The 20,463-nt window shown below is 42.2% G+C and overlaps 1 protein-coding gene across 1 annotated transcript; it reads left to right on the top strand.

Annotated features, from left to right (window-relative positions):
• Positions 1–13,371: 13,371 nt before the first annotated feature.
• On the top strand, positions 13,372–20,070 carry FGF20 (fibroblast growth factor 20). The gene is made up of 3 exons (XM_048509844.1): positions 13,372–14,038; positions 17,361–17,464; positions 19,136–20,070. The coding sequence occupies exons 1-3, from the start codon at positions 13,747–13,749 to the stop codon at positions 19,379–19,381; spliced, it is 642 nt and encodes a 213-aa protein (XP_048365801.1). The 5' UTR covers positions 13,372–13,746; the 3' UTR covers positions 19,382–20,070.
• The last annotated feature ends 393 nt before the right edge of the window (positions 20,071–20,463 follow it).

Raw genomic sequence — 20,463 nt, 5'->3', positions numbered from 1 at the left:
GGAGAGTCTCCCAACAAATCCCTGAAATTTTGGTGGTGCTAGCCTAAAAATGCGCCCCCTGCAGGCCAAAAACCGAAAAAACACTAAGAAATACAAAAAACCCTCAAACGGGCGGAGCTTCCGACATGTAATGGGGAGGATTTGAACCCGAGCACCCCCCCCCTTCCTATGTCCTTGCTCACAAGGAGTCTGTTGTGGGGAAAGGAATGGAATAAGTTTGTAAACCGCTTTGTGCCTCATTACAGAAATGAAAGGCAGGGTATAAATCAAAGCTCTTCTCTTCTAAAAGTAAGGAACCCCCAAGAATAGCATTATGGGTAACAACAAGAAAGCCACAAAGCGGATCAAGGGAAGGATATAGGAACTGATTTATTTAGCTTTGCTAGATCTACTGCTCCCTGTAAAGTACTTGTGTACTTTGTACAAAGAAACATTGCACAATTCTTCACTTCTCACTTTCCCATGTAATTTTGGGGAAAGTGTAATTTTGCACTTTCCCGTGTATATTTTACACATATAGAACTCCAGACTAGCTATGGAAACTCCAGGAACGTATGGGGGGTGGGGGGTGGGGGGTGGGATGGAACTTGGAGGTAATGCCCTTACAGGGGGATTTTGAAGAGAGATTTCACCTAGAATCCAGTATTCCATACTGAGAAGCTCCCATTTTCACCTAGAGGCTGGCAAACTTAACATTTTCTGTGGGAAAAATCTACCTCAGAGATACTGAATTGCAGACTGACTGCTCTCCTCCCACTGCTATCTAGACTGTTAAAAACATGGGCAGGAACATCTCCTGCACCCTATTTATCTTCTGTCACCCTGCCTAAACTTCACTGGGCCTTTCTCAGATCTCACTTAAATGCCCTCCTCTACTATTTGGTAGGTTTCAACATATACTGTTGGAGTTGTGCCACTCCATTTGCAGTATCAACAACATAGAAACGATTACTCATATATCAATCCATTGTGAATTTTATATGGGTGAGAGGAACCAACTAATTACTCTCCTGGTATATCACTTTAGGCACTTTATCCTTATACTTAATACAGAATATTTTCAGACCAGAATTTTGCTTGAAGATAAGTACCCTAAGATCTCATACGCTGTGGCAAAATTTTATTGTTCTATATGTAAAAAATGTCATCTCGTGATAAATAAGTTTTCAGATTCCTCACTTTGAAAAGGGGTAACACTTATTAGTATTTGTATTTGTATTCCTTTTATTGCTGTTGTCCTTGTAATTCACTTGTTTTTATTGTTGGTTGTTTGGCTTTTTAATTGTTTCTATGTATTATTTTCATATTGCTGGTCTTCTATGATAGTAATTAAAGTTAATAAAAAAATTAAAATCTCTTTTCCCAAACTGGCTCTGTGGATGGGTAGACTGGTAGGAAGACACCACAACAGGTCAAAGATTGCCATAGTTTTACAAAATACTAAAATATACTAGAAATCGTGGCATTGTGCAAAGACTTAATAATCTATTCGAGGTAGTTGTTGCTATGTTTGACTATGGAAGGAATTATTTCTTTGATTTCTACAGTTAAACATTCAGTTTATAACTCTGAAACAGCAAAAGCATAAAGGGTTTAAATAAAGTAACAAAAACTATGCCTTCTTACTAAAGAATTGCTAGAAAAAATGTGCTCAAATTAGAGTTCAGCCACATAACTGCCAGAGGAGTCCCTGTTTTGAAATTCTCATTCTGTGTACAAAGTGAATAAAATAGTGGTTTGCTGCATAAGAGGATAGCAATAAAATAGATTAAAGGCATTTTATGCATCCACAGAGCTGAATGAATGTCAATGGAGCATTTTAGACCATTGGATTCAGTGTTAACTTGCTGTTTGTGCTTATGTTGGTCTTCTACAGTGAATAGAGAAGTCCTAAGGAGAGTTACACTTTTATATAGTCATTGACTTAAGTGGACTTATGCGGGTGTAACGCCACTTAAGGACTGTATCTTTAATAGCTTTTCCTCAGCTACACCTGTTGCATCCCAACAGAACCAAATGTTTGCTATCTGTCACCATCCCTCACTAGCTAGCTGCATTTTTAGAATCTTAGAATCTTTAGATCACAGTTTGTCCGCCACACCATTCAGCAGTTTTGTATCTTCTTAATTTTGAGATTTCAGCCATTCTATTAGACAAATTAGTTTCTGGGTATATTTCCCAGATGTGCTCATGACAGGATACTTAAACACCACAGAATCATCACTCCATAGGAGGATAAAGGCTCTGCAGCCGTGCATGCATTTCAGTTTTAAAAAACAAAACAAATAAGAAAAAGCCTAGGATATCAGCTTTGCTTGTTTTTGTATTTCTACTTCATTCTTCTAATGGGTTAAGGACCTATCTTGTTTTTATAAATGTAGATTTTGCAGGTACACTCAAACCTGTTCTTTTAAAACAAAATATATACTTGTGAAAGAAAAGAAAAGAACAGTCATGATCTGTTATGATTTTGATACCAACTGAGAGCACACTGTTGGCATGATTTGACACAGTCCTCACATACATAAGGATCCTGCCACTCCACAAACGAGGAATGCTTTTTCTGAGGCAAAGTACAAATATTTTCTTTTTCTGTACTGAAATAAACCACCAAATTATCTTCAAGGCAATATAAAGTTCTTAGAAAACTGGCAAGAAATTACATTGCCAATATTACTCATAGTAGTCTTTTGCTTTGGGAGTGGTTTTTTAATTTAAAAAACTTGGATCACCTATATTATTTATTCAGCTCCATTGAAAATGCAGTTCTAGGAAGTAAGGGGAAAAAGATTAGATTGCAATGTATGCTTAAAGCAGAATAATGTGTTCTTGGGGGGAAAAACTCTTACAATGTATTTAACTTTCTATAACAGTATCACAGAAGGACCAGAAAAAACTTTGGAGTTATCTTTTCCTGTCACGTGATTAGTGCAAACAAGTGAAAAAAGTCCCTTATCGTGTCTTTCGGTACTTGATAAAGCGGCATAACTAAATCAGAGTTCAGACATGAAAGGGTATGCTTGGAAGAGGTCAGGTTGTTTTGTATTTTTTTTTCAATTTGCTCTGTTCTAAGCATATTGATATTAATTTTGTAAAGAATATTTGGCACGATTGTAATAAATCTGCCTGAGAGTAATTTTAGAAACATTTCACTGGTGATAGTTAATTGTGGCGCTATACCTTTGAGCTGTTTATTATCAGTGAAAAGAGTGAACTCATTAACTGGTGAACTCCTCCATAGCCTGTGAATCTTTGGTTTAAGCTCAGGAAAAGCATAGATAGGGTGCAGAACATTGTAAATGATACCCACAGAGAGCTGACCTTGAAGATTACTGAGAAGCTTCGGCTGGGACAGAATGTGGAGACTGTGATTGATTACCTTATTGGTTTTCTGATTGGTGATCTACTTCTAGATTCAGTCCAAGCAGCTGAATCCTTACATGTTTTTAACCTAACATATCAACCTCCCCACCTCTCCTACCCACAGTCTTCTAGAGAAAACCTACTGAGAATGAATCTCTATTCAATCTGTTGGTTTGGAAATCAAGAACACCTTCTGAAGACTTTCCAATATCTCATCCTGAGCCTGTTCCAACACGTGGTGGGTCTTGAGAGGCAGGACACAACTGTTAATGGAGTTCCAGGATGTATTCTACTGGTTCTGACTTTTAGTTGGATGTCTCATATGTATTTTTTAAATTATGATCCAGTTTTATATCACATCTTTGATGGTAACCCAGATAATCTTCTTCCACAACATATACTTTACTTTTACCTTATTTTGATTTCTACCCTGCCCTACTGCAGCCAAAAGCTGGGCTCATTGTACCTGTAGAGTAGTAGGAACAAGATGGTCCTTTCTGCCTTGAGGAGATTGTTTTTATGCCTCTGCTGGCTTTCTACTTTAACTTGTTGGCACAGCCAGCAATTGATACAGGATGGATTCTGCTTGTTCCCTTTTTTGGAACCAAGGTATCACCAGCAATATACAGCAGTAGAGGTTCGGACTGGAGAACACCATCCTGCTATGGAATCTGATTGGGTGGCCTTGTGTAAATCACTCTTGAACCTAAACTTCCTCACAGAGCTGTTGTGAGGATAACATGGGAGAAAAGAAGAATGATGTTGCGAGCCATTTGATTTTCAGAAGTGTAGCTATCTCTAAGTAAATAAATATTTCTAAGTAAGTAAACTTCTGTTGCAAACCGAAATAATATTTACACACTCATCATTCTGATCATCATTCTCTTAATTGTAATGGTTTTGTGTCCAGTTAACTTTCTGAACATTATGTACTGTGTTGCTGTATTAATTATCACTTGTTCCTCCTCCATGGTGTCAGTTATTAGGGAAAAAATGACTTGATTGGTGTTCCAAACTTTTAAAAGCTATCTCTAAGACACAAGTGTACGGGCTACCTGCACCATTGGATCTTCCTTGGATTCTGCATCTTTGATCTGGTTCTTTGATTTAGCCCTGCAATTAAGAAGATTTGGTTCAAAGAAAAAGCCCATTGGTTGATGTTTTACACTGATGTGATAATGTTTACACAGATGTGCTTTGAAAGCTCGATTAGGGTGGATTTTTTTGGGTCCAGCCACATGACAGGCCCCTGTTATTTGAAAGGTAAACTTATATAACATCTATCTACAACATCTTTCCCAACAAGCCTGCCAGTTCTCTCTCTCTCTCTCTCTCTCTCTCTCTCTCCGTCCTTCAGAGGTGATTTATCTGATCATTGTATTTAACATTATTTTCATTTTGGGGTTTTAAATCCTTCCATAATAAATCACTTGCTTTCAACAATTTTTTTAAAATCACTCAGGTGCTCACAGGGCAGTACTTAGGACTGCTGTGATGAAAAGGTGTAACATTACCTGCTTTAAACCACCTGCCAATTAATTAGCCCCAAACTCTCTCTAGCAAATAAAACAAAGCAGCCAAATCCATTTGATCTCTCAGATTTACACGGTGACTGAAAAGACACATGGAAAGAGACTTTAAAAAGTACCTCCTGTTCTTTCTTATAGCGCCATAATGTTTTTGTTAAACAAAAGTGTAAGCCCGCTGAATGATTTTTCTCCCCCTCCAGCCCTTTCAAGATTCAATGCTGAAAAGTCTTCAAGAGGGGAAAAAACATTTGTATAGATGACAATATACAGTGTATTGAGATTGGTAAGCACGTTGCAATACTAGAGTTACATCAATGCAGTCCATCAGAAGTGACCGGTTCAAAAGACAGTAGTGGACACTGGGTCAAACTCCCATGGATTCATGAAATGGCCTTTATCAAGTCACTTTCTCACTACCTTACTTTCCCCATATGTAAAATGGGAATAGTAACAACTTACCCAATACAGTTGTGAGGAGGAATCCAGTAAGAATTATAATCCATTTTACACATGGATGTTTTGTTAACATGGCAAACTGCTTTAGGCATTACCGTGTTTCCCCGAATATAGGACAGTGTCTTATATTAATTTTTGCTCCCAAAGATGTGCCATGTCTTATTTTCAGGGGATGTCTTATTTTTCTGGGTTCTGTTCGTCGGGCATGCTTCCAAACAAAAACTTTGCTATGTCTTACTTTTGGGGGATGCCTTATATTTCGCACTTCAGCAAAACCTCTACTATGTCTTATTTTTCGGGGATGTCTTATATTAGGGGAAACAGGGTAGTATATTAACACAATTCCATCAAGACTGACTAAATTTGAAATTATATGCATATGTATTGCTGGAAGAGGCCGTCTTTCACTTGTATGCTTCTGATAACCATTGGCAGCTGCTCACTGTCTAATAATCTGTTGAAAGTCAGAACTTGGCCTACAGTTCACTATATTTATATGTATAAAAAGATTGTGTGGGCCTTGCTGACATTAGGTCCTATATCTACATTGTCAAGGCATTTCCACAGCTATGTAGTATAAAGCGCTCTGATTTCCAGAAACACCTGAAGGTGGTTGGGACATTTTACCTCTCTCTCTCTCTTTAAAATATGGGTTAGGTCAGGATATACAACTGCAATCCAAACTGCAAACCAAATAAAGCACAGCAGAGCAAAGCTGGGATAGAATATTAGACCATGAGAGTTTCTCATTTACAATACAGTTTTAACAGTTATACCTGTCTAAGTTCATTGACATCAGTGGACGTGTGACTTTGCATAGGGTGGCATTATTATATACAGGCCAATCTTATATAGAAAATGGAACTTATAGTGGGAATTAGGAAAGTCAACGTGTACAGTATGCAAACTGTATTCACTGTTATATACTGTATATGCACATATTTTGCTGCACCTTTTCCCAGTTAGCATAATCAGGAACAGTCGCAGAGCATCTTGAGAAAGTACAATATTTAACACAACTACACCCCCAATTGCAGACACAAAAGTTCATACAAGGGTATTGAAAGGCTAGCCTGAGAACTACATGACAATGTGAAAGACCTCCGTCTGAGAGACCATGGAGTCCTGTTGCCAGTCTGAACAGACAATATTGACCTTGATGTAGAAAGGGTCTATGATTCTGTATAATAAAGTTTTATGTCCATGTATCTATGTCTGAATGTGACCAGTAAGCATGGAACTATTTATGATTTGCCAGTACATTATAAATCATGAACTTTTCAGCAGCTTCCTAGAATATCTATATACCTAGGTACAGCTGCACACCTAGATATATAGGTACTCTATTTCCCTATCTTCAACAGACGCTTGATTGCCATGTGTTGACATTAACGGATGCATATCACTATCTTATTTCTTCTGTTCTCAAATCAACAATAGAATTCTGAGCTAAATGTGTGACCCAATACAACAATATAGTATTGGTGTGGCCCAATGAAGTAATTCTTACGTAATGTGTAATAGATCCTTTTTGTGTCATTCTGTCTGCTTTTCACCTTATAAAGGAACAAGCATATGACTACAAAAAGGGAAGGGATTACTGGAAACATTCTCAGGGCTCACTTCTCCAGAGAGATCACAAGTTTTAAAGTGCTTTCAATTATTGATGAAGAGTTGTCCCCCTTGTGCATCCCCACCTTTTGCAACAAATGCTTATCCCAGATAGCCAGCACAGTAGAAGCCACACCGCCCCCCCCCCCTTGCATTTACCTACACTAATTATTGGCTAATAATGGTCTGAGACTAGATTCAAATGCAGTTACTCCACTTTCCCACAAATCTGTCCAGCTAACTTAAATGAAATTAAAAGAGAATTGGACAGATATATGGTAGATAGGTTTATTGTTGGCTGTTAGCCATGATAGCTGCCTGCATCCTCTGGGTTCAGTAAAATTATCAGATGCTGGGAAACAGTCAGCAGTCATAGCCTGCTCAGACTTTGTAATGCTCCCATCACCTTCCTGTCTGTCCTTCTGCAATAGCAAAGCAAAGCAACTATATACTAACCAAGTATTCTTCCCAGTTTCACCTCTCAGTGCCTTTCCAGTGTCTTCTTAATTTTTTTAAAAAATTGTTCTATGTGCTCTGGTTTTATTTATTTTTTCATCACCAACCACCAGTATCACTTGTGAGACTTATAATTTCACTTGCTATTTTCCTGTCCCCTGCAGAAAATAGATGAGGGAACAGTTAATAACTTTTGGTTTATATGTTGGAATGTGCTAAAGAGAAACATAATGAAATAAAAACTCAAAACTGTTATATTTGTCTCTTTTGGGGAAATGATAAAGTCGGGTTAGCCGGGAGGTTTCAAAAAATAAACTTGGCAGGTTAAACATTAACAACAGGAATGAGGAAACTTAGTATATTTATAGATATTTTGTAATCAGGATGTATCTTATGTATCTTATGTATTTCTTAGAAGGTATTGATGCTTTTGATATATACTAAGACCCAGAACTCTTGGCAGTCACTACTTAGAGACTTAAGCAACATTATTTCAAAAGTTGGTGGGTTAAAGAACAAAACAATATTTTCCAGTTTTCTTCCTTAAAACTGGTTAGAAGGTCACCCCTTTTACTTAGGGAAGGACATTCCTTTAGGGAACTATTTCCCTTAGGGAAGAACATTCTATTCACTTCCCTCACCTACACAAGATCTTTTTGGACCCCACACAACTGAGTTTCTCTCATTCCAGCTGACAGCCTCCACTGTCAGCTTCAACAACTGTCAATTTCTAACAGTCTCCCTCTACTGCCTACTCCAGAATTCTCAGGTGTGTTTCTTTTTGAACCTCCTGTCACTCAAAGTTCCATGACCTGGACATGAGAAGAGCCTTGGAGCAGTTCCTCCCATCATTCCTGTTTGTCACTTGAACATAGGTATGGGAAAATTTTATATATGAGTTTAGGTTTTTGGTGCTTCTGCACTCGTCTGCACTTGTGTGATTCTTTGGTTTATTGTTGGCTCACACAATAGGTGATATTGTTCAGAAGGCTTGTCAGCTAGAGTTATGAGGTGGATCCCTGATTGAAAAACCTATCAATAGAAAAAGAGCACATTTTAAACATTTGCATTTTGCTATTTATTATTTATACAATTATATTGTATTAAGAAGGAAAGAGAATAAATGACAGAAGGAAAATCAACTACAACTCCCACAAGGTTGTGCAAGAATTTGCCTACACAAATCTCTCTGAAGCACCATTAACAGAGCCGGCATAGCGTTGTGCTTAGAGTGTCAGTCTAGGATCTGGGAAGACCAGGGTCAAATCCTTGCTAGCTATGGAAACTTCTTGGATGTCCTTGGGCCAGTCACTGGCCCTTTCCACACTAACTAAATGAAACGTTTTGAGGCAGGAAATAAAACATTTCCTTCATGGCATTCCACATGGTTTTTAGCCCAAAACATTTTATTTCCTGCCTGGTAACATTTTATTTGCACGCTGTTCCCCAGAGATTCTTTTCAAAAAATTGTTTTCTGAAAGTGTTTCTTTTGTGGAGCCGTTTTCACTTGCTGTGTGGATTTCTTTAAAACATTTCCTATGCCGCTCTGCAGTCCCTAGACTTTCTTGTTGGAGCCATTTTCTGAGTTTGCACTGGATGTCTCATGCTATATTTCCATCAGTTTTTTTTTTAAATTTTGGGATTGTGTCTATGAGACACAACCCCTAGAGAATCACATCACGAGGCTTTGAAGCCTTGTAGTATCGGATCTACAGAGCTGTTTTTTTTTTTAAAAAAGGAACAACCACAAAATGGTGGCCAGGAAGCATTTTCAAGGGGTGAGTGGGAACAAATGGGGTTTTTTGAAAATGTTTGTGACATGTTTTCAGGGGTTTGTGCGGAAAGGGTCATTGTATCTCACCCCAACCTAATGCACAGAGTTGTTGCGAAGATAAAGGGATCACATTGAAAGCCATTTTGGGTCCACAGTGGGGAGAAAGATAGGGTATAAAAGAAGCAAACTAGTAAACAAATAAACAGAATTAGACAGAGACTCCAACAAGTAAGCATAAAAGCTTCCTTACCCTCCATTAAATTTTTCCTTATTTTATTAATTACTTATTTATTGGAATAGTTGGTTGCAACTGGGATTATTGTATTTTTGTGCATGAGCAGCCACTATCATCTCTTGCTGGACAGTTCTGAGATGTGGAGACCCACATTGGAATCCTCTCCCTGCCATGGAAGCTTGCAGGGTAACTCTGGATCAGTCATACTTTCTCATACCCTACCCAAATAGTCCAGTGAGTATTCAGCTGCCACGATGGCAACATGCCATCCCAATGCAAGTGGGGCTGGTGAGTGCTTCAGCATGCCTATCTTTCCCTTCCACCTACGGCAGAAAATAATTTGGCACAAAATGAGGCCTTCCTTCCTCTTTCCTGTGATAACTCTTGCATGGCACCAGCAGGGACTTTCCCACCATTTCTCCTTCTTTCTCTTACATGTTGTGTGTAATTAGTGAAGGAAGTGGTTTGAGTAAGGAAATCCAGATTTCTGAAAAATGGTGGTATGATATAATCTCTTTAGAGTGATGCAATCTATTGTCTTTTTGTGTGAGTAAAGTGCCATCACACTGCAACTGACTTATGGCAATCCAGTAGTGGTTTCAAGCAGTGGTGGGATCAAAAATTTTTAGTAACAGGTTCCCATGGTGGTGGGATTCAAACTGTGGCGTAGCGCCAATGGGACTGGGTGGGGCACAACGGGGGTGTGGCCGGGCATTCTGGGGGCGGGGCATTCCTGGGCGAGGCTGTGGCAAGGACGCAGCCACTGCGCCGGTCCTTGGGTGGGAAACGAATGCACGCAGGTGCAGGCTGCCATGCACACCGGTGCACCTCCTGCTAGACTGCTTCAAGTTCTGCGCGCTACTGCTGAGAGGAGGGGCGTAACTAAGGCAAAAATCACGTGGCAAAATCACCAATTAGTAACCCCCTCTTGGCACACACAAATAATTAGTAACCTACTCTCGGGAACCTGTGAGAACCTGCTGGATCCCACCTCTGGTTTCGAGGCTAGAGACATTCACAGGTGGCTTGCTATTGCCTGCCTCTGCATAGAGATCCTGATATTCTTTGGTGGTCTCTCATCCCATTCCTAGCCAGGACCAACCCTCCTTAGCTTCTGAGATCGGATGAGATCAGGTTACTCTGGGCCATCAAGGTAAGGGCATAATTTCTTTTAGGGAAACAAACAATAATGGTGTTATCATTTTTTTTTTCATTTGTAGAATATGACTCTGGTTAACAGTGCTAAAGGGGGTGCTTCAGGAAGGGAGATGGGGTTAAAAAAAAGGAGAAAAAGGCTTTCGCCAAAATGTACAGCCTTATGAAAATAATGGTGGATGAAGGACTAAGCTAGGCTTTGGGTAGAAGCATTTCTGTTCACAGGCGAACAGACTGGAGAAAGGTTGTCAACTACCATCCTGCATGGCTGCCAATCAAGTTTTTAAACCTGGAAGAAGCATATTTAAAGCTGTCTCTCTCATGTACCTCAACATGCAGTGGTAAAGAGGCTTTAAAAAGCTAAGTGGTATGTGTTGCAATCAATCCTGCTCTCCTGGGGCCTTGTTCGGAAAGCAGAAAACACTTCTACTTTTCCTTCCTGACAGTGTGTAGGGAAGGGTGAGTTGCTAGAGTAGATTAGGGACACCATTCAGCTAGAAGGAAAAGCTCATTTGTCCACTCTTAGCTTTTCAAACCACAGGTGATCAGGCATCTGGTGTTTTATTACTTCTGTATGACACCGTTTTCACACATGTGTATGCAGTCGGATCCCTCCTCCTGCTATGGGGCACCATGAAGGCTGGCAAAAGAGCAAGACTCTGCTCTCCACAAAATGGACGCCAGTCAGGATTTGGGGATCCTGTATTTCAAGCCCGGCCAGGAAGGTGGCTGGCTGATGAATTTTTGCGCAGGCCCTAAAATGTGCCTGGCTGGACAATGGGGCTAGCTATGTGTCACCCAAAGGGGATTTAATCAGCACCCATCCCACCAATCAGTCAGTGTTCAAGAGAATAGCCCAGGCACCCCTTGGGTCTGGATCATTCATTAAGACTCTCCCATTTTATTGTAGGAATGACAGAAGAGCAAATGATTCCTTGTTTCTGCCTTTCCTGCCAGCTTACTTCAAACCACCTCAGAATTCATTTTGGGGTCGCTGGCGTAGCACCCAGGGGATGGGAAGGCCGTCTTGCCCTGGGCGTGCACCGGTGCAGGGGCGTGGCAAGGGCGTTCCAGGGTGTGGTGGGGGCATGGCAGGAGCGCAGGCTCACACACATGCCCCGGGCACAGTTCATCCTTGCTACGACTCTGTTTGGGGTATAAATATTTATCCTTTGGCCATTCATAGTATGCATGTGTTCTGAATCTATGTGCTTGTGTGTGGGCTCTTCCTTTTGCTCCTGGAAATGCTAGTCTTTTCCTCTTCAGCACTGCTTTCCCTGGACTTCCTCTCAAGACTGGTAACTATTACCCATTCCTGAAACTGTCCTCCCTTTTCTCTCTTGCATATTTCACGTGCGCATGCTCATTGCTTGAGATATATTTCTTGTTTTTATTACTTAAGTCTTTATTGAAGGCTTATTTCAGCTGCACAGCTGACTGCTCATTTAAGAGTTTTCACCCATGATGATCTGGTATATGTATGTTATTGATCCCAGTTGCCCCTTCTTGCTCTTTTCTGTCTCCTGCTCATTCCCCCAAACTGCCTATTTAGAGCAACACGTTGGCTGACTGTTGCTCTTTTCTGTCTAAAACAGCACCACTGCCATGGCTAGGGGATGGCAGGGTGGCTGGTATTATAATGGACTCATAAACTAAGGTCCAACATTTTTATCTCACGTACTGTGTGTATGTTAAAGTAAAATATCCACAGATCAATAAAACCTTAGAGTTTCCAGCGATTCTTAAAGCAGACTTATAACATTGCCTGGTAAGGTTTTTCAAGGCCCAACAGCAAATGCCAGATATTTTTGTGTGGAACATCTTTTCTGACATTCACGCCAGTGTTGTGGTTGAAGATGGAAACAAATGTGACATGTGGGCCTTTGTCCCGAGTCCTCTGCTGTGGTATTCACTGGTCCTCTGGGGTTTTTCAAATTGTCAGCTTTGCCTATAAATGTCACCATTTAACCAGGCTTCTGATATAGCTCAGATTATACTTGTTATTCTGTTTTAGGTGTACAATAAAGCGGAGGTTCAAACCCTGTGTCGGTGCAATCCACACAGTACGGATACGTTGCACATCATCTGTGAGAAATGAAGCAAGAGGAAAAAAAACTTATGGAAAACAGGAGGGAAACCCCAGTGGAGGATGCCACTCCATTTGGGGGAAAGAAAAAAATCCCCCTTTTTGGAAACCTCAGGTGATAAAAGGGGGTGGAAAGGGGGTAACGAATCTAACGCTTTTATGAGCTGTTCTGAGCACGAAGAAGTCAAACTGTTAGATCTCTGCTTGGCTGAGATCCCCACTCTTCCCCTTTCATGTGTGTCGGGGCAGGTCTAACCCTCCGGGAACGCCCTTTCTCCTTCTCCTGCGTCTTACCTTTCCCTGCACCTGTCCACGTAACGCACTGCAACGAGGCCAGCCCTCCCTGCTCCCCCTGCCAAAGCGGGCTCTTTGCTGGCTGCGATTCATCACTGGCGAGCCGCTGGGAACATCAAAAGGGAGCACAGATCCGACGGCACCCCTCCTTCCCCGTCGACCGCAGTGGGTGGGGAAGGGAGTGCGGGGGGGGGGGGGACCGGTGGGCTGGACGGGAGGGTGTTTCCAAGGTGAAGTTGGAAGCCAAGGGGAGGCTGTGTGTGAACGGCTGGGGAACATCACTTCGGATCCAGGAGGAGGGGCAGAGGTGCGAGGAGGGGACGAGAAGCGGGGTTTAGGATTTCAAACGCCGCTGCTCACCGGCGTGCAAGCCACCTCCAGTATTAGCATATGTCAGGGGGGAAAACCTGCCCCATGCATCCCTATATATACCGATCCTCCGCACTGCCTGCCCTTGCGCTGGAAGAGCAGCCTCGCTGGGAGCTTGTCGTGTTCCCTCAAAGACACCCCCTCCCGCCAGCCGTCCCCGGCACCCCCGCCCGACCCCTGCAGCGGCCGCCGATGTTTGTCAGCCCAAGCCCGGCCCAGCCCCGCCACCCCCATGCCCGGGGAGAGAAGAGACTCCCCAGACAGGCAGCTGCTATCTTAACGCCGAGCCCGGCCGGCGGGAGAACCTCCAGGATCGGCTGAGCCTCCAGGGCGGACCCCGTCGAGGATCCCTCGCCTTCTTCTGTTCCCCTCGCCTCGCTCCTGGCTCCCGTCTCCACCTCCACCGTCGGGCTCCCTCATGGCTCCCCTAGCCGAAGTGGGGGGCTTCCTGGGCAGCCTGGAAGGCTTGGGCCAGCAGGTGGGCTCCCATTTCTTGTTGCCTCCAGCCGGGGAGAGGCCCCCCTTGCTGGGCGACCGCCTGGTCCAAGTGGAAAGAGGGCCCCGGGGGGGCGTCGCGGCCGGCGCCCCGGATCTAGCCCACTTGCAAGGCATCCTACGCCGGAGGCAGCTCTACTGCAGAACGGGCTTCCACCTGCAGATCCTGCCCGACGGCAGCGTCCAGGGCACGAGGCAGGACCACAGCCTCTTCGGTAAGGCGCTCTTCTTCTTTTCCTCCTCCCGTTTTCCGGCTCTCTTCTGCCACTGCCTCTCTTCCTCCACCCCCGACGGAAGCATCCTATAGCAACAGATGGTATAGCAACGGCTCTCGTCGAGCTGGGGATTTCAAAACAATCTGAGCCTGCAGAGGCTGGCAGAAGGTGCAGATGCTCCGATTCTGGGGACATCAGTCTACGGGCAGGGATTTGCAGGAGCGGAGCTGAAGCGAAATCTGGCATCTGCGAAGGAAAGGGTGCCCCTGAGCACGTGCAACGTCTTGCTTGCCTTGCTGAGAGGCCATGGCCTAGTCATTGCACCCAGGCCAGAAATAATATGCAACACCTATGTAGGGATTACATGCAGATAGGTTTGACTTCCACATATATGGGGGGCTGCTTGCAGATGTCTTTGGAAGCTTGGGTTGTTCCATGCCCAATGCACATTGACCTCAGTTGTCACATGTTGTCCATGTGGTTGGTGATGACTGTATGGGTACTTATTTGCTTAGTATCTCTGTTCCACCTTTCTGTTGACAGAACACCCAAGCTGACTTGAAAGTGAAAAACAGGGCTGTCAAGTCCTCTCTGGGCACTGGTGGTGTGTGAGGTGTACCTCCAGGTTAGGAGACTTCTGGAGATTTGGTGCTGGAGCCTGGAGAGGACAGGGACCCAAGTGGGGTACAATGTCACTGAGCCCACCCTCCAAGAACCTGGGAACTTTCTCTGTAGTCTGGAGAGCTGTAATTCCAGGGAATCCCCAGGTTGAATCTCCGGAGGCTGATAAAACATCAAATAATTTTTTTAAAAAACCCGAAACACTATTCAAAGGTACACACGGTTTTAAAAGCCCAGGCATGACTAACAGTGCTTTCCTTGTAGGAAATATGTCATGTACAAGTCAGATCAGAAGGCTTCCAGGTCAGAGCATGCTGAATTCCGACACCTCTCGCTTGAGGAATGAGGCGCTGCATATTTGCTGAGTCAGTTGCGAGGTTCAGCAGAATTGCATCCTCAGAAATGTGTGTTTTATAGATGTATAGAGACAGCATTGTTCTGGCTGACAGAGGATTCATCCATTTCAACCTTACTCTGTTCTCTTCCCGCACTATGCTTTAAAATAAAAATTGATCATTATTTTTTAAAAATTGATATTAATCTTAATTCAGTCCTGCCATTACCTGCCCTTGTATAAAGCCCATGCATTCACATGGGAATTAGCATATGTAAATATTTCAGGACTGCGACCTTAAGTAGAATTCTCTGTGTGCAAAATGCAACATTATTGAACTTTGCGCCCAGTGTGCTGAACTCTACTGCACTGAACTGAGACTGCTATTCAGTGTCACTTTAGTCCAGTATCACATACCTGCAGAATAGCTTTGTAACAGTGCAGTTCTAAGCAGAGTGACACCCTTCTAAGATCATTGACTTCCAAAGATCAATGGAAGGTATAGCTGCACTATATACCTGCATTGATCTTTGCTAGAGCCCTGGCAGGCATCAGCTTTTCCGATGTAATAATCTCAAGGTATTTGCTGATGGCTGGGTCTAGGCCAGGGGTAGGGAACCTGTGGCTCTCCAGATGTTCAGGAACTACAATTCCCATCAGCCCCTGCCAGCATGGCCAATTGGCCATGCTGACAGAGGCTGATGGGAATTGTAGTTCCTGAACATCTGGAGAGCCGCAGGTTCCCTACCCCTGGTCTAGGCAAACTCATTGTTTCTGCAAGTTGCTGAGATCTGGATGGTGATGCACATCTGGGAGTGGATGGCCAATATAGGCTACATCTCCCACCATCTGCTGTGCTTGCTGGGGCAGCTGAGAAAAAAGATAGACCCCAACTGGGTGTCAGTGCCTCTGGTGGGTTGTGATGCCCAAAGCAGCCACTCAGGCCTAGAACTTACCCTGTTGGAATAAGAAGTGGGGAAAGAGTGCCTTGCCCAAGGCTAGCCAATGACTGAATCCATGGAGAAGCAGGTGTTAGATCTTAGACCTCCCCAGTCCAACAACCTGCCACTCTGCTTTAGAATACAATTGTGCTACTAATAACCAAGAAAGGGGACTTCCCTGAGAATTGGAAAGATTACTTGATTTGAAAGGGCAAACAAACAGGGCAGACTGTGGGTAGGCCAGCCTTATCTAAAGAAACCTGCTATTATTGGCCGTCATTGAGTGCTTTGTGAATTAACAGCCACAATAGGTGATTGAAGAGGTTTTCTATCAGGTTTCCTAAAGTCAAAACAACCCCCTGCAAAAGGTTCTTAGCTGATTAGCAGCACATTGGAAATGCCAGTGTTTTTAAGCTGAGGGAAAGAAACTTTTTGTTCAACGCAAAGCTCTGCACAGAAAGGAAACTTCTTACAGCATGTAAACACTAAGCAATTACCTAAAAAGAAGTTTGAAATTGAGATCAAACATTTCTGGGACTTCTTTCTTCTTTTTTGTTCTATTTCCATTCTCAGTAAGTGCGTCTGATGTGGTCTCTTTGTGAGTTGAATCACCTGCTTATTATGATTTGGGGTGGGGGGGAACAGTGTCTTTGAAAATGATATCAGAAAGACAGAATACCTCCCATGTCTTTCAGTGGAACTTTGAATATCAGAAATCTCTGATGATTTATTTGCTACAGAAAGATTACATAGTCAGATAGATTGGTCTGGGGATGCCCCTTAGCATTATACATCAGAAACCCACTAATTTTCTGGTAAAACTCCAGAAATTGTATATGATAATATATATGTTATTTTTTTAGACAGAAAGTAGTTCAGATTTTTTTGTTGACAAATATATGACAGATTGAAAGCTATGACTAAAATAGTCGCTGCTATTTGAAAGATAACAATGATTAGTATGTATAATTGAAAACTGAATCTATCTGTCATGAAATAAATTGCCACACATCAGCCAAAATTAAGCAATGTTAAGCCCCCCTTGATTTTATCTGAAAGTATTTAAGCACATATTAAATCCTCATTTTTAGTTGCTAGTCATATTTATGACCTGCCTTCCTATGAGGAAGCAGCATAAATGGGATTCCCAGAAAGTCTTCCATACCCAGACCAACTTAGCTTCAGCATGGTTACAGATCATGTGATTTCAGCCTATACTCTCAGACCAATGAAGATGTCAAAATATATCACTAGAACGAATTGTTACTTAGATAAACATGTTGAGAATGTTGTTATAGTATTAAAAGTAGATTTTGTTTAGCAGTCTATTTAACATCATCAGTCTTTCGCTATATTTTATACACCAGTTTTAATGTCAACATATGTAGATATTAACATCAAATCCCTGACTTTTGTCTCAATGCAGGTATCCTTGAATTCATCAGTGTGGCAGTGGGATTAGTCAGTATTCGAGGGGTGGACAGTGGCCTTTACCTTGGAATGAATGAGAAAGGAGAACTCTATGGCTCTGTAAGTATCACCATCATTGCCACCTGTTACATACTTTTAAAAGATGTTTGGATTTATACCTACTTTTCTTGTCTATAAGGAGCCTCAAAGTGGCTTACAAACTCATTCCCTTCCTCTCCTCACACCTTGTGAGGTAGGTGGGGCAGAGAGAGTTCTGATGACAGAACTGTGATTGGTCCAAGGTCAGCCAGCAAGTTTCATGTGTAGGAGTGGAGAAACAAAACCAATTCACCAGATTAGCATTCACCGCTTATGCGGAAGACTGGGGAAACAAACCCAGTTCTCAGATTAGACTCCACTGCTCTTAACGAACCCAGGTCTCAGAATAGATTCTACTGCTCTTAACACTACATCCTGCTGACTTTGTGTTTAATGGCTGCCTCTGTCTTTAACGTGATACCTTATTACAGGTACTGGGAATATTTCTGCTGGCTTCTATGTGAAGCAAACTGCATCTCTTTTATTATTTACCTGAAGTCAGCAAGTGACTTGTCTGCCCAGTAAAATAATTCGAGGTGTCAATTATCTGAAACAATCTGTTCCACTGACGTCATGTGATAATTTCCCAATAATGTAGAGTGCTCTAACAAATATAGAACATTTTGTCAGTGTGGAAAAAGAAAATCAGTCCAATCTTTATCATTAGTTTCAAGGTTTTGAAATATCTCTACTGTGTAGCTATTTAGTAGCTACTTTCTCTATGGATCAGCCTTAAACATCATGCATGCCTTAAGCTCGCTTACTGAATTTTAGGGAGACAAATAAAGAAAAAAAGCTATAAAATTAAAAGCAGCAAATGGTTGTGGGGCTGCCACTGTGCCTGGTCCAATCCCTTTCCCTCCATTGTGGTCTTGCCAAGATCATCTTGGGAGATATTACCTGGCCTCAGAATGGGGGTGGACCTATTCAATTGGAAGTCCTGACTCATGTGATCCAGTTGAGCTGCTTTGACCTGCTAACTGTCTTTCCCCCTTTCTCTTTGGCTGCATCAAAGCCTGCCACTTTCCTGATGCACCTCAGCTGGGTAGAATCTCCACCTTACTCCATTAGGACTCTTGTCTTCTCTCTTGCTCTCCCTGCCTTCCTTTTGCCTGTGATCCCTCCTTTCGCCATTGTTCTTCTGCGTGAGGAGGCCTGGCCCACCATGCCCTCTTTCTCAGCCAAGGGGGCTGTCCTTTCTGCATTGCGGGCCCTGGTGGCTGGACCTTTGTGCTGCAGGCTGGTAGGCTTCCTCTCAGCTGAGACCTCCTCAGGTGCGGTATGTAGTGGCAATGCTCCACTTTATTGCAGTAGCTCAGTGGCTGCCCTCCACTAAAGACATCCCAGCCAGTGACCTGCTCCCCAACCAGGCAGGCTAGTAAAGTGCGGGGAAGGCTGACTCCAGACAATGGTAAAGAGATTGGGTCCCCCTTTGTAATTCAGCAGGTGGAGTGCTAGGGGATCTACTTTCCTTGCTGTTAAAGTAATCCTCAGTTAAAGAAGAAGTCAAAGGAATTACTTTACTTACATACCACTGCTGATCTGGGAGTATACAAAATATATAAACTTTTCCCATCAGTTGGAAGAAAAATATATTTTGAAGTAAAATGCTGATACTGGACTTAAAATTCAAAGTTTTCTGCTGCCCTTTTATTGATTTCCTTTTCTAACCTCTCCCTTATTTTTTTACAGGAGAAGCTCACTCCTGAATGTGTCTTTCGAGAACAGTTTGAAGAGAACTGGTACAACACTTACTCCTCCAATTTGTACAAACATGGTGACTCAGGTCGGAGGTACTTTGTGGCGCTTAACAAAGATGGCAGTCCCAGAGATGGGGCACGATCCAAAAGACACCAAAAATTCACTCATTTCTTGCCCAGGCCTGTGGATCCCGAAAGAGTGCCAGAACTCTACAAGGATGTGTTAATATTCAGTTGAATTCAGCACAGAAGGGGAATGGAATCTTAGTCTGACTCTCAACACAAAGAATTTGGACTACTGAGGAGATCTAGAAAGCAGCAGTTGGACGGGCCATTTAGCAGTAGAGAAGCCTTCATTTCCTAATGTCTGGATTTGGGAGAATGAGCCTCACAGTGAAGTGGACCAACGCCTTTTAGGTTTATTTGATGTCGTGCTGGTCAAGTAGATGATGGAAAGTTGAAACTGGACAATTTATGTACCAGACTGGGGCTCAATGCCTCCGGACTATTTCCTGCCTACTGTAGAAGATGAATAACTACCTAAATGGAATAAATGATTTTAAAAAAGAAGAAACAGCAAGCTGATAGAGAAAAGAACACCAAGTGGACTGATCAGATGAAGTTCTGTTGACTTTGCTAACTTGGAAATGAAATTCAGAATATTTTTTTCTTTCAGGATGGACCTAATTTATACACTTTCAGATTGCAGATATTTATTTTAAATATTTATTTATTACAGAGTTTATTTTTTACTGGGCTATGAAGAGAGTACAACCCTTTACCCTGACAAAAACCATTTATGGTGCCAATATTACTATGTGCTTGTATCACAGTACACAAAGAAAAGAGACATTTCATCAGAAAACATTACAAAAATTGTAACATCTTGAAAAATTGTTATGATGAGATAATAGCTTGGGGTTATATTTTATGTGCACTGTTTCCTGATTAATAGTCATAAACAGGAAAAATGTCAGTTGCCTTATGATGTCCCCTATATATTTGTACTGAAATAAAAATGCACATTAAAAAAGAATTAAAGTATATATAAATATTTGTCTGTGTTGCAGTTGTTTTTAAAGTAATAATTTGATACTAGAACTTTTTAAGGGAAGAAAGTTATTATTTTTAATTCTTGAAGGCTGATTCTGCATGGGCCAAAAACAGCAGTGTGAAAATGGTGTGAAAATGGTATAAACCCTTTTATACCATTTTAAACCTGTTTACACCATTTTCACACCGTTTTCACACTGCTGTTTTTGGCCCATGCGGAATCAGCCCACGTTTCAGGCCACATGGGGCTATTGTTCAGCGGTACCT

This window comes from Sphaerodactylus townsendi, linkage group LG10 (assembly GCF_021028975.2).
Source record: "Sphaerodactylus townsendi isolate TG3544 linkage group LG10, MPM_Stown_v2.3, whole genome shotgun sequence".
Taxonomy (NCBI): Eukaryota; Metazoa; Chordata; class Lepidosauria; order Squamata; family Sphaerodactylidae; genus Sphaerodactylus; species Sphaerodactylus townsendi.
This window is presented reverse-complemented; position numbering and strand designations above follow the sequence as displayed.

Excerpts from the sequence above, each read along its gene's own strand:
- FGF20 (XM_048509844.1), top strand. The coding sequence starts at position 13,747 with ATGGCTCCCCTAGCCGAAGTGGGGGGCTTCCTGGGCAGCCTGGAAGGC. Across the intron at positions 14,039-17,360 it reads GCAGGACCACAGCCTCTTCG|GTATCCTTGAATTCATCAGT; the intron begins GTAAGGCGCTCT and ends GTCTCAATGCAG. Across the intron at positions 17,465-19,135 it reads AAGGAGAACTCTATGGCTCT|GAGAAGCTCACTCCTGAATG; the intron begins GTAAGTATCACC and ends ATTTTTTTACAG.